Source organism: Pyrus communis, chromosome 8, assembly GCF_963583255.1.
Source record: "Pyrus communis chromosome 8, drPyrComm1.1, whole genome shotgun sequence".
Taxonomy (NCBI): domain Eukaryota; kingdom Viridiplantae; phylum Streptophyta; class Magnoliopsida; order Rosales; family Rosaceae; genus Pyrus; species Pyrus communis.
In genome coordinates, this window is record NC_084810.1 from 22,911,957 (window position 1) to 22,924,915 (window position 12,959).

The 12,959-nt window shown below is 40.8% G+C and overlaps 3 protein-coding genes and 1 pseudogene across 3 annotated transcripts; 3 read left to right on the top strand and 1 right to left on the bottom strand.

The window, feature by feature from the left end:
- The first annotated feature begins 1,207 nt into the window (after positions 1–1,207).
- Positions 1,208–2,478, top strand: LOC137741453 (NAC domain-containing protein 83-like). Its single transcript, XM_068481160.1, has one exon. The coding sequence runs from the start codon at positions 1,272–1,274 to the stop codon at positions 2,349–2,351; it is 1,080 nt and encodes a 359-aa protein (XP_068337261.1). The 5' UTR covers positions 1,208–1,271; the 3' UTR covers positions 2,352–2,478.
- Positions 2,479–4,914: 2,436 nt separating this feature from the next.
- On the top strand, positions 4,915–6,158 carry LOC137741554 (NAC domain-containing protein 83-like). Its single transcript, XM_068481251.1, has one exon. It carries the CDS (start codon positions 5,024–5,026, stop codon positions 5,891–5,893), a length of 870 nt encoding a protein of 289 aa, XP_068337352.1. The 5' UTR covers positions 4,915–5,023; the 3' UTR covers positions 5,894–6,158.
- Positions 6,159–7,028: 870 nt separating this feature from the next.
- On the top strand, positions 7,029–8,744 carry LOC137742746 (ammonium transporter 1 member 3-like; annotated as a pseudogene).
- A 22-nt stretch (positions 8,745–8,766) lies between these two features.
- On the bottom strand, positions 8,767–11,340 carry LOC137742747 (E3 ubiquitin-protein ligase AIRP2-like). The gene is made up of 5 exons (XM_068482688.1): positions 11,109–11,340; positions 10,601–10,751; positions 10,065–10,131; positions 9,583–9,817; positions 8,767–9,119 (listed from the first exon to the last, which is right to left on the bottom strand). Exons 1-5 carry the CDS (start codon positions 11,171–11,173, stop codon positions 8,909–8,911), a joined length of 729 nt encoding a protein of 242 aa, XP_068338789.1. The 5' UTR covers positions 11,174–11,340; the 3' UTR covers positions 8,767–8,908.
- Positions 11,341–12,959: the final 1,619 nt, after the last annotated feature.

A 12,959-nucleotide genomic window follows, 5' to 3' on the forward strand; every position in this document is an offset into this window, starting at 1 on the left:
AGAGAGAAATAAAGAGCTCATTTTGTTTTCGGTTGAAAAGAAGCAGAGAGAAGGAAGAGCAAGAAAGAGCTCTTTTTTGCAGAGAGCAAGGGAGTCTTGCAGAGAGCCCAAAAAGAAGAACAAGTTGCTGCTTCAATTGGTTAGTAATCATCCACCAAAGTAGTTGTTGTTGTAATAGCTTTGAGATATATGTATAGAGAAGAAATTATTCATTATATTTCTTTCTCTATTTGTTTCTTTGGTGTGTGAGAGCTATTGGGTGTAGTGGGCTTTTGGGTTGTGAGATTGCCAACACTTTGTAAACTCCCATTTGGTTGATAGTGGATTATTGGGTGAGCTCCTACTGCTCCGAGGACGTACTCCAGTTACACTGACTGTGGAGGAACCTCGTTAAAATCTTTATGTTTTTTATATTTTGTTCTTGCATTTTCATTTGATAAATTTCCTGTGAGCTAGCTTGAGTTGGTTCCATTTAGTTTGGTGCTATCCTAGCACAACACTATAAATACCTCATAAGCATCAAAACTTACATAATAATACATCGTAGCGAATTACAATTTGTCAAACAAGCATTTTATCAAGGGTTTGCTTGCGACTGGCATCCTGATCCAAAATTTACGAAAGTGATGACTGGACGGATTTTCTCCGATCCGGTTCTGGACTTCCACTGGCGTTCTCGGCAAGAATTTTAGCAGTGCATGCACCAGGCATTCATTAGAGAGAGAGAGAGAGAGAGAGAGAGAAAGAGAGAGAGTTAGTTTATATAGTACAAATCAATGAGGGTGTCTAATACCCAGCCCGATTTTATCCAACCCGGTTTCCGACTTCCAGTGGCGGGATGGCGGTGGCGCCCGCGAACAACAACGCAGGAGAAAATATAGTTATACTTTTCCTATCCACTGTAGGATATTTCAAATTCTCTTGAATCCCTAACCACGTGACTATTTTGCACAAACCAAACGGCTACTTATGTGAAACACGCCCAGCCGTCGGATGAGATTAGATCCAACGGCAGAGTCATGGGAAGAAAAAGTATATAATCACCTAGCGGTCCTAGCCTGGTAAGGAAAGATCTCATACGATTTCGCACCAAATAGTCTCTGAAAACAACAGAGAAGGTCCTTGTACTCATCAAAACCTAATTTCTTCCACGTTAATTCACATAATTAACGCACAGAAACCCTAACGAGGTCTTAACAATGGAGGTGGAGGGTTATGGTGGTAATGTGCCGCTGGGTTCTTATGAAAATCCGCTGCTGGGTTCTAATGGTATGCCGCTGGGTTTTCGGTTTCATCCGACCGATCAGGAATTGATCAGTTTCTTCCTCTTCAACAGATTCCTCCACAGAGAGTCCTTAATGGCGGACTGCAACAATTTTAATCTTATCTACGAGTTCGACCTCTTCGGCAAGACTCCACCGTGGGTGGTTTGGGAGAATTTTGGCGGACCGGGACTTGAAGATCAAGATTTGTACTTCTTCTGCCAACTCAAGACTAGAAGCCAGGCGCGCATCAAACGTGAAATTGACGCCGGTGGTACGTGGAGCGAATCCAATTCAAAGCCGGTTAAGGATTTGCAGAATGAAAAAGCTCTGGGGAAAAAGAGGAATTTGCGGTATGAGAAGGAAGGGTGTGAGCATGACGGTGACTGGCTCTTGGAAGAGTACAGCATTCTTCCTAGTGTAGTTGCTGGCGCTGATGACTCCGATCACGAAATTGGGAAGGTGGTTCTCTGCCGACTTAAAAAGAATTCTAGGAGCGGAAACAAGAAGAATTGTTCGAACTCAACCCAACAAGTGAACGAGCAGCCGGCAAAAAAGAGAGCAAGAAAAGAAGTCAAGGAGAAGCCGGCAAAAAAGAAGGCAAGAAAAGAAGTCAAGCAGAGACCGGCGAAAAAGAAGGCAAGAAACGAAGTGGGATCACAAAATACTACGAGTGTGATCACCCATACTGTTGAGGAACTACAAAACTGCCCTAGTACTAGCAGTGCTCCTGTCGTGCCCTTCGATGAAACCAATTACAAGATGATTAGTGACGCTATTAATCATGATCAGCAGTGCATAAGCAACATTGACGGTAGTACAATGCCCACAAATTTTTCTGATCATGATTATGTGCCGGTAAGTTTTGCCAGCGAATGTGGTGAGTTTCTTTTGAAGGATGAAGACTTTCTTTTGAAGAACGGTGAAGATATGTTTTTTGACCTCGACGATTTGTTGCCACCATTAGACTGTGGATCTGCATGGTCACGAGAGAAGCTGCCTCAAATTGACGGAACTCAAGAGCCTTGGCCGTTGGATGGGATGAGTTGTTGGAACGACTGTTTGTGGATGGGCAATTGTGTTCAATGATCAGTAGATCGGAGACGTATAGGTGACTACAGCTGTCTGATTTCGACGGCGAGAGATTGTAATTTCTGTTTTAGTTTATATATAAGATGTTTCTTTGATTTCTTGTTGTTATTGAGTTACTTCCTGATCAACGTGTAATTGTTTACTTATAATGTATAGACTCACAAGTTGGTTTTTAACATGAATTGAAACTATGGAAAAGCACAGAAACACATTGGCATAACAATGAAAGAATCCGTGGCGCTAAATATTCCGTCGGAGCCAATGAAAGATCGATCACATATTTGTTCAGAAAATTTAATCACACAAATCTAGAACCAGTTCAGATCCAAAGGACAAATACGAGATAGTATAATTATCAAGAGCCAAAAAAAAGAGCAAAATGAAATCATTGTATTCCTTACAGCATTCAAAAACGTCCCAGTACTACGACCACCAAGTCGCTTGAGACAATCCATGTTGTTGCACCATGGTACCTCTGTTCCTGCAGCATTCAAAGATATCCGGACACATCTATCGCTGCACCATGTAGTTGCTAATGTCCTTTGAGGGTTGCTTGGAATTGAAGTTTCAAATCTACCTTCCATGGGCTTTATTAAGTCAACTCATCCTCATCTGAACACCGTCTTATTGTTAATCTAACAATGCAGAACAGTCCCATCATCATTGTGATCTGCATTGTTGTCGAATCCATCTGACCCAAAGCAATCCCAATTTAAGACGCGTAAACACCACATCTTACGCCTGTATTTCCAATCACTGCTAGTTAGCAGTCACAACCTACTCTACTATCTACAGATATCTGCCCAGCATTGTGAGAATCATTGATTCGTCCATAATTCCCTATAAATGAAAAGTAACCAAAACAAGATTAAGAAAATCATTACTAGTCTTCTTACAGACCTCCATACTTCAAAACATGTCCGAGTCATCAATGTAAAACCTAGAGAATTAAGAACAAAGGAGATAAAAAAGATGCAATGCAACACTCTGAAAGCATATAGATGACAGGACAACTGATCTCATGAAAGCGAACAGTATCTCAAAGCACATTACAATAAAATTTCACCAGTATAGAACTACACCTATCTGTGATTTCTTATGCATCAACATGTATGGTACTATTTTAACCATCTCCATTTCTAATTTAAAGCCTAGATCAAGAGGAACAGTGACATAAGTAACAAATAACTTAGGACTGGTCATTCTACCGTTCTGCTAACTCATTTCAGATGAGAAAGCGTTAAAGGATAAAGAACAAGTTCAACATGAAGCAATTGAATTTTTTTCATAGACTAAACTATGTTTAGAGGATCCTTATTCCAAAAAAGCATTACAAACCAATATATTTATCGCCAGATACAACAGGTTAGGAGAACTAAATCCTGTACATGACCAATTGGTTTGGACACCAGTAGCCTCGTGCCGGCCCAAACTGTCTCCGCTTCCCTAGTTGCAGAACTTAAAAATTCTGATGCATTTGGTAAGTTAAAACTTTAAATTCCAAAATCACATAATCTAGTCATGTATAACTAAAATGAGTTGCATCAACCCCAGCCTCCACAAACCCAGTCCCCTACTTGCGGGAGAGGACTCTTTATTATGCATCAGCCATAGGCCCATAGGCTATAGTATAACGGTAATTTCTGGCTGGTGAGGGAGTGATCAGAACAAACCATATGGGAGGAAAAACAACAAAACACATACGACTAGATTTGCAAACCTACAAACTCACACATACTAAAATTTGAATTGATTAAGAACAAACTAGAAAACCAAAAAACTACACATTTTTCTTTTGATATGTTACTATTCCACTCATGAGGTGAGAAAACATTGACGCTCAATGAACAAGTAAGTGTTATCCAGTAATTGCATTCGCTGATCAATCAACGATAAAAGATCATTTTTCCTACGAAAGCATTCTGAAACACCATAAATTCATCATAGCATTTATTCTGCCCTATTATACCATCGGTTGAGACTTTGGAGTATCGAGCCATTACGTCTCCTCCCTAGTTGCCATGCCAAACATGAATCCAGTAAATGATATCCTAACCAATCGCAAATAGTGCACTTGCAAATGACAGAGCAATTCAAATGCAATGTACAAGGAAAACTATTCACAGTAACTTGAACCACAAGCAATTTATCAAACAGTTGGCAGGCGACTCACATCGGTGATCCAAATTACTCAGACTATTACCTCGCCGGATTTTATCCGACCCGGTTCCGGACTTCCACTCTCCTCCTCCTCACACTTGGCGGGAATGATGGCTCGGCGTTGGTGAACGCTCGAGAAAACGACGTAAATGAAATTTGGTAAAAATGGAAAATTACAATTCGGTTTTGGTAAAAATACCAAAATTTGGGCAAATAAATAAAATACGAAAAATTTGAGATACCGTTGATACCCTCCATATGGATAATTAAAAGACATCATCCACCGTTGGATAGGACTAGATCCAACGGTTGAAAATGGGGCAAACTCTATATTTAGCACTTGTTACTGTAGCAGTGCACTGCACATTGCTGGAGAGAGAGAGAGAGAGAGAGAGAGAGAGAAAGTTTCTAAATTCATCGGAAAACCCATTTCCGAGTCGGAATTTTTCTCTTTCGCCGATCATTCAAATCTTCAAGAATGAAAATCTAGAGCCCTGATTAACTTAACAATGGCGAATTTCTACGGCAATGGGCTGGTGCGTTTTTACGGCGACGTGCCGCTGGGTTTTCGATTCCGTCCAACCGATCAAGAACTGGTCGGTTTCTATCTTTCCAACAGAGTCGTCGCCGGAGAGCAGTTTATGGCGTACTGCCGGAGCTTCTTGCACGAGTTCGACCCCTTCGGGGAGACGGAACCGTGGGTTATCTGGGACAATTTCGGCGGACGTTCCCTTGTGGATCAAGACTTGTACTTGTTCTACGAACTGCATTATCTGCCGTCGAACTACATCAAACGCACCATTGACGCCGGAGGCACCTGGAGCCAAAGCTCATATAAGACGGTTAAGGATTTTGACGGAAAATCAATTGGAGATAAGAGGTGCTTCAAGTATAAGAACGAGGGATGTGAACAGGACTGTGGCTGGCTCCTAGAAGAATACATTCTTAATCAAACCCAAGAAATCTTTGATGGCAATGGCTCCGATCATAAAGCCCGAAAGGTTGTTCTTTGCCGGCTTAAAAAGAATCCGAGGTGCGCGAACAAGATAGATCATCCAACCCAAGAATTGAAGGAGAAACCGGAGAACAAGAGAGCAAGGATAAGTAGTTCTCTTGTGCACTTTGATGAAAGAAATAAGAAGATCAGTGGAACTAATCAAGATCAGGAATGCAAGAGCGGCATTGACCTTAATGCAATGCCGCCAGATTTTTCTGATCATGATTGTCTCACGACGACCAGTGGCGTTTGTTCTTGTCCGATATGCTTGGATGGCGGAGGTGGTGAACCGCTTTTGGAGGATGAAGACGATGAAGATTCGCTTAAAGACGTCCACTTATCGTTAGGACCAAAGGTGCTGTCTCAGTTTGACGAAACTTAAGTTGTGCCTCGGCCAGCTTCAACCGGCTTTGAGGATTGACTGTTTGCAGATGAAAGCTATTTTGTCAATGACCGGTAGAAGAGATGTGGAGGTGACGACGGCTTTCAAATCTCCACCGTGTGCAGAAGCAGAGTTTTAATCACGAGAGACTGTAATTTCGCTACTTAGTATATAATAAGATGTTCCTCTGATTTGATTTCTTATTGATTTTGGTTAGTATATGAGGAAATTCATCAGAATGATCAATGTACTGCCAGTTTGTTTTCGATGGAAATTCAAATTGTGAATGCAACTTTTGAATTCGATAAAATCAACTCTAGTTTTATGAACAAGTTAACTATATTTGTGTAATCGAATTTGCAAAATCGATTACAAATGATTTTGCAGAAGATACAATGATTTCGTATAAGGATTATATTAAAACGACGCCCTAGGGCGGCATGCTGTAGGTTTACAAACCTTGTTCCGCAAGTAAAATGGGCAGGACAGTGCCCACAAGGAAGAAAGAAGCAATCCCTTGGACCATATCAAAGCAAATAACACGAAGACACCGAGTATTGTCGCTACCCCCTTCATTTGTTGACTTGCCTTGAACTGCAAGGTACCCTTCCAAATCTCTGCTTTGTTTGAAATAGATTCATAAGATGAAGTACCCCAGGTCCAAACTAAAACCATCATTATCCTCTTATGGTGAAAGCAATCGGGTGCCCTCGGATTCTGCCTCCCCTTCTTGAAAGTCTTTTCTGTCATCAGCGGAACTTTCAATCGCGTTACAAAATCTAAAGGCCGAATTAAGAGGAGCACGGTCATCATGCCTACATGTAGACGTCGAGGTAGATGTAAATAGACAATCTGCAAACTAGCTACAGGGACTGAATTCAATGCAATCGAAAGTAACATTGACGAAAGAGGAACTCTGTGAAAACTACCAGGATTTAAAACGTGTTTCGGGCTAAATTTTTCAGATGGCTAGGTGGAGTTAGTGTTTTCTCTCAATGGTGTATGAAATCCGATTGGGTCGGATCTTAATTTTTCAGCGTTCCAGTAACCAAAATACATATTTTCTCAGTCAAGAATTACAATCTCCTCAACTGCACGTTCCGATGTTCTAGTCAAATGTTATTACCTATTTGTAAACTCAGCCGCCACTAACAAATATTCAATGAGAACATGTAAGCAACGAAGTCGACTTATGCGTCTAAATCGTATTATTGACATAGGAAACCGACTACCAAAAATCAAGCGACCTACCAGTATGCATCTACCCTTCAAAGTGCAAACTTCAAACCTCTCATCACACACACTAACATACAAAACTACCAAAACCCATCTCAAATATCAACCACCTCTCTCTCTCTCCCTCTCTCTCTCTCCCATGGCTGCCTCATGGGAGGAAAGCGTCGAATACTCCATCAACACCATCTACCTCCTCTTCTCCGCCTACCTCGTCTTCGTCATGCAGCTCGGCTTCGCCATGCTCTGCGCCGGCTCCGTTCGAGCCAAGAACGCCATGAACATAATGCTCACCAACGTCGTCGACGCCGTGGTAGGTAGCCTCTCCTACTACCTCTTCGGCTTTGCCTTTGCATTCGGAGAAGGCTCAAATGCCAACCCTTTTATTGGTACAAGTTTCTTTGCTCTCAAGGACATTCCCAACTCCACCTACGACTATGACTACAGCTTCTTCCTTTTCCAATGGGCTTTTGCCATAGCCGTTGCGGGTATAACTAGTGGGTCAATTGCTGAGCGTACCCAATTTAGTGCGTACCCCGTTTTCTCTTGCTTTCTATCTGGGTTTGTGTACCCTGTGGTGGCTCATTGGGTGTGGTCTTCCACTGGGTGGCTTAGTCCAAATTCGAGTAACTTGCTGTTGGGCTCTGGGGCAATTGACTTTGCTGGGAGTGGCGTGGTCCATTTGGTTGGCGGGGTTGCCGGGCTTTGGGGCTCTTTCATCGAAGGCCCCAGAGTGGGCCGGTTTGACACGTTTGGGAAGGCCACGCCCATTAGAGGCCATAACGCAACGCTCGTGGTGCTTGGGACTTTCTTGTTGTGGTTCGGTTGGTTTGGGTTCAATCCGGGCTCGTTTGATAAGATTCTTGTGGCGTATCCGGACACAAGTGATCAAGGGAATTGGACTGGCGTGGGCCGAACAGCGGTTGCAACTACGTTAGCTGGATCGACTGCTGGAATCGTTACCCTATTCGGCCGGCGCTTGGTGGGTTTGTAGCGATAACGTCGGGATGTGCCGTGGTTGAACCGTGGGCTGCCGTTGTTTGTGGTTTCTTCGCAGCTTGCGTTCTAATCGGGTTCAACATCTTGGCCATAAAACTACAATTTGATGACCCGTTAGAGGCGACCCAATTGCACGGTGGGTGTGGTGCGTGGGGTTTGATATTTACAGGGCTGTTCGCGAAAGAGGAGTTCGTTGTCCAAGCCTATAATGCAGGCGCCGTCGGTACAGTACGGCCTTACGGTCTCTTTATGGGCGGCGGATGGAGGCTGCTCGGAGCCCAAGTGGCTGAGCTTTTGGCCATTGTGGGCTGGGTCAGCTTGACAATGGGTCCTCTCTTCTACACCCTTCACAAGCTCAAGATTTTGAGGATCTCTGTGGCTGACGAAATTGCAGGTCTTGATGTTTCCACTCATGGAGGCCATGCCTATGTTCATACAGAAGAACACCAACCTCGCTTTTACGCAGATTACGTACGCATTCAACGCAATAGATCGTGACTCGAGATCCAGCGTCATACTGCTCTGGTTCTTCTTGATCTCATAGCATTATGTAGAGTGATTCAAATTGATGTACCTACTGCAAGTATTGTATTCAAGTTATGAATGAAATTCAAAACGAAAAAAAACGCGGAACGAAAGTCTGACACGAACAAAATACATCTTACTCTTTTGAAGCGAATCAAAACAATGGCCAAAGTGCATTTACATGTTAACAGGTTTTAAATTACAGTAGGGTAAGGCTTGTTATATACACAGTTCCTGAATGCAAGATGTAGACGAACCTCACCGGACATGAGAATCATAGGGTAGAAAAACAGGATCTGGCATAACAAGAGGCAGTTTTTCTACGTACATAAATAGTCTCTTGCGGTCCTCTCTTAAGATTGATGATAAATCAAGAGCATCGCATTTCTCAGTGTAGATCCAAAGGTCACCTGAGTTGATTCTTTTGAGACTATCGCGACAAAAGGGGCATGACTGAGACCTACCACGCCTGAAAAAAACAGCAGAAAGCATCAGGTTCTGCTCGATATTATGAATGGAAATAAAAAGCATTTAAACAAGGAAAAGGAAAATCGAAATTCCAGGTTTACGCATCAGTATCATTCGATTAAACGAGGCCAATTCTGAAAGAAGTCGTTGGCCATTTTAAACTTTCATCTGAGCCAAACGGGGTAACTCAAAGACTTAATGATGAAAACGTTATAAAGACACATGGTCCAATGTGTACGAGAGTATCCCGAAAAATGAAAAGATGACCTAATGAACGTTGTTAACACTTATTCGAGGTAGAATTTCAGTTCCATTAATCTGTGGCATGCAAGATGGAAATCATCAACAAGAAATCACTCTTGCTAACAGAAATCACAGTTCATGGATACAACGAGAATATGCTGTATACAAATAAGTTGAAAATTATAAAAGAAAACACAAGAAAAAAAGGCCAAAAAGCTTACCAGTCTCGATAACACTTCAAACACAATGTGTGACTGCAGTTAGGCAACACGACTTTTCTGTTCACCTCCATGCAAATTCCACACTCTTCTTCTCTTTCAATCTCAATTTCAGAGAGTTTTCCTCTCTCGGGTTCATCCCTTCTTTTGTATCTGGCTGTGCAAATCTCTTTCTGTTTCCTCTCCTCCACATCTGTGATTCCCCTTTGAAGTTGCAACAAAGAAGGAAATATGACAGCTGCCCATGACAATAAAAGTGTTCACAAAACATAATCCATGAATATCGAGGAAGAAATAGTTATATCCATTGCCACCCCCACCACCCCCCCCCCCCCCTCCCCACCCCAAAAAAAAAAAATAAATAAAATGCCCTTCCACCGCCCCCCTTGCATCCTCCCAAGATGTACTTGCAGCACAAAGCATTTGCCTACGAATATTACCACTACAATAAGCATTTACGTACATCTTTACTGAATCTCACTTACCATAAAACTCTCTCATGCTGGCTTTCCTTTCGTAAACAGACATGGTGGTCTTTCCATCAGGATAAGTCTGCACAAATCGATTGCATTCCCACAACCAAACAAGAAGTCAAATAAAATTACTACATTTTCTGAAGATAGTATGACATGAATGAATTAAAAATTGAGAAAATCAACGATGAAATTACAAAGCATGCCAGACAATAAAGACCAACAGACACAACATAAACCAAAAACTTGACCCCAACACCCTGAAGGCCACTATCCCAATAGGCCAGCAGGCCCGGCAATCATACTACCACAGTCGAGAATGCGTGTTCACTCCATAGGCTATCAGTTCTCGGTGAAATAGCAGGAAATTTAAACCAACTATTATACTACTGTTGTACTTCAACATGTTCTGTATGCAGCAAACGTTCCGAGGAATCCATTTCAAATTCCTTTTACTCTCTATCATCTTTCTCTCAGCTCTCTCTCATCACGAAAACCGAATCACGCATTGACATATAACGAAATTCGATTGAGAAAAAAGAATGTACCATATAAATAAGAATTCGAAGCAAGCCGAGTGCTCCGGCGAGGTGACAGTCAGTCCACTGGACTAGAAAGAGGAAAAAGTTGGCCGCCGGACAGTAAGACAGTCTCATCTGAAGACGTGCTCCGTCTTTCTCCCTCGGATAATCCAGTGCCCTGAACAAAAACAGTGGCCAAACAAAGCATTTGATCAACAAGCATTCCACAATTATTACATCTCCAAAGTCCAATTAATGCACGAAATCAATAAAACCCACATCATTAATACATAATTACACAGTAAAAATCAATTTTTGATCCTAAGAAATTTTTTTTTTTTAATCTATGAAAAAAAAAATAAGTCTTTAAATCGACCCTACGAGTATAAAACATAAAATTGGAAGAAAAAAAACCCATGAAAAAAAAAAAAAAAAAAAAAAACTCCTAAATTTAGTGCAGCAGAGGAGCGGAAAATTAAGCGAAAATTCATATATTTAGTGGATAATTGAATTGAAGGAGAAGGCGGAGACTTACAGAGTATTGGCGTGCTGAATATCTGCTTGAAGCGCTTTAAGAGAGTCCCTGAACGGTTTTCCCATGACTTGGAAATTTTCCCGGAAAATTATTTTCCCACCAACCAAACAGAAAATAAGAATAACAGTTCAAAAACCCCTAAAGTCTCAACCTTTATATTTATCCCCTTATCCCCTCAGCTTCTCGAAACAACGAAACTAGAGAGACAAAAGCTCAGACCTTCACTGCACTGTCCGCTTCAAACTCCATAAACAAGCCAGAGGGTCCCGCTTTTTAAATTCCTTATCCAACTGACCAAATTTTAGATTTACGAATGATCCTCTGCGGTGAAGACTTTAACGTTCCCTGTTAAGTAGCTATTAACTGCGAGCCACGTGGTTTAATGGAGGGGTTGAATTTTTGGTATCGTGACGTGGAGAGGATTGATTGGCGACTTTGAAGATACGTGCAGGAAGAAAATAACCAGGCGGCGCAGCGGGTAGGGGAGCACCAGGTTTTGGGAAAAACCATGGAAAGGACGAGTCGTCCAAGGGCACTGGCCAACCATGACGCGCAATTTGATTAAGTTTTTGTTTGATAGATAATTATGATTAACTTGATGTCTATCACGACAGATTTTTCAGTGTGATGGAAGTACGAGTATTTACGTCATATATTAATAATAATATACAAGTGAATGAGCACTTGAATAAAATTACCTTCTTTTGCATTGTAACATATGGCATATTATTTCGTGTTCCAAGTTAAAAAAACATCTTTGATTTTAACATAGTTGAATTTGATTAAGTTTGTTGAATAGATAATTATAATAGATAATTTTTTTGTGTGATAAAAATACAAGTATTTACGTCATATATTAATAATAATATACAAGTGAACAAACACTTGAATAAAATTACCTCTCGTTGCATTATAACATATAACATATTATTTCGTGTTCCAAGTTGAAAAACATCTTGTCTTTAACATAGTTGATACGTTTCAAATGAATAAAAGGAAGGCTAATCCTCATATTAAATAATCTAAATTATGATTAATCATGGTTTGTGGATAAGGACACCCTTATCCTTGGTGGCCCACCTGAAATAATTGTGGCTCAACACAATAAAGCAATATGTAAGTTTGAAGGAAAAGGATCTCTCTCGATCTTTTCCTCCTAATCCATCAAATTTAAAGATTCAGATCGTTGAAATTTGATATAACAGTTACAAACAGAAATTCACTTTAAAAATTATAATAATTTTAACCGTTTGATCAAATTTCAACAATTCAGATCCTTAAACTTGATGAATTTGAAAGACGGGATCCTTAGAAGATCCCTTTCCAATTTTGAAAACACATTAAACTATTCATTTCTTTGTTACCGAGAGAAATACTATGTTTTTTTTATATGGATTTTTTGTTAATTGCCATGCTTTTGGCACAATTTTTTTGTTAATATTATATGATATTATGTCGGTAACAATAGTTTATAAAAAAATCTCACTTTAATAAAATCTCTTTAACATTTCTCTAGTTACCAAACACATTCTCTCTCCTCCCCTTTAGTTCTCTCTTCGAACCCAGAAAACATTTTCCTCCTCTCAAAAACTCCTCGACATAGCATCTGTTACTTCCGACAACTCCCATCAGGATTTGGATCCTCGTCGGAACCCCTTCCTAGGGATCCTAGGGATCAACGCACACGAACCGTTGATAAAAAATCATGTTGTCGTAATTAAAAGCTTTTTATATTTTTAAAAGTAAAACAATCTCGTTTTACGTGAAAAATATGAAATAAAAAAAAATTATGACTTAATCAACGATCTGTGTGCGGGTTGATCCCTATGATCCTCTGAAAGAGGAGAAGAT

What these genes read in the sequence shown, in the direction of transcription:
- LOC137741453 (XM_068481160.1), top strand. Translation starts at nt 1,272, where the DNA reads ATGCCGCTGGGTTTTCGGTTTCATCCGACCGATCAGGAATTGATCAGT.
- LOC137741554 (XM_068481251.1), top strand. Translation starts at nt 5,024, where the DNA reads ATGGCGAATTTCTACGGCAATGGGCTGGTGCGTTTTTACGGCGACGTG.
- LOC137742747 (XM_068482688.1), bottom strand. Translation starts at nt 11,173, where the DNA reads ATGGGAAAACCGTTCAGGGACTCTCTTAAAGCGCTTCAAGCAGATATT. An exon ending in ATTCAGCACGCCAATACTCT is followed by an intron (nt 10,752 to 11,108) that starts GTAAGTCTCCGC and finishes GTTTTTGTTCAG; the next exon opens with GGCACTGGATTATCCGAGGG. An exon ending in TTCGAATTCTTATTTATATG is followed by an intron (nt 10,132 to 10,600) that starts GTACATTCTTTT and finishes CGATTTGTGCAG; the next exon opens with ACTTATCCTGATGGAAAGAC.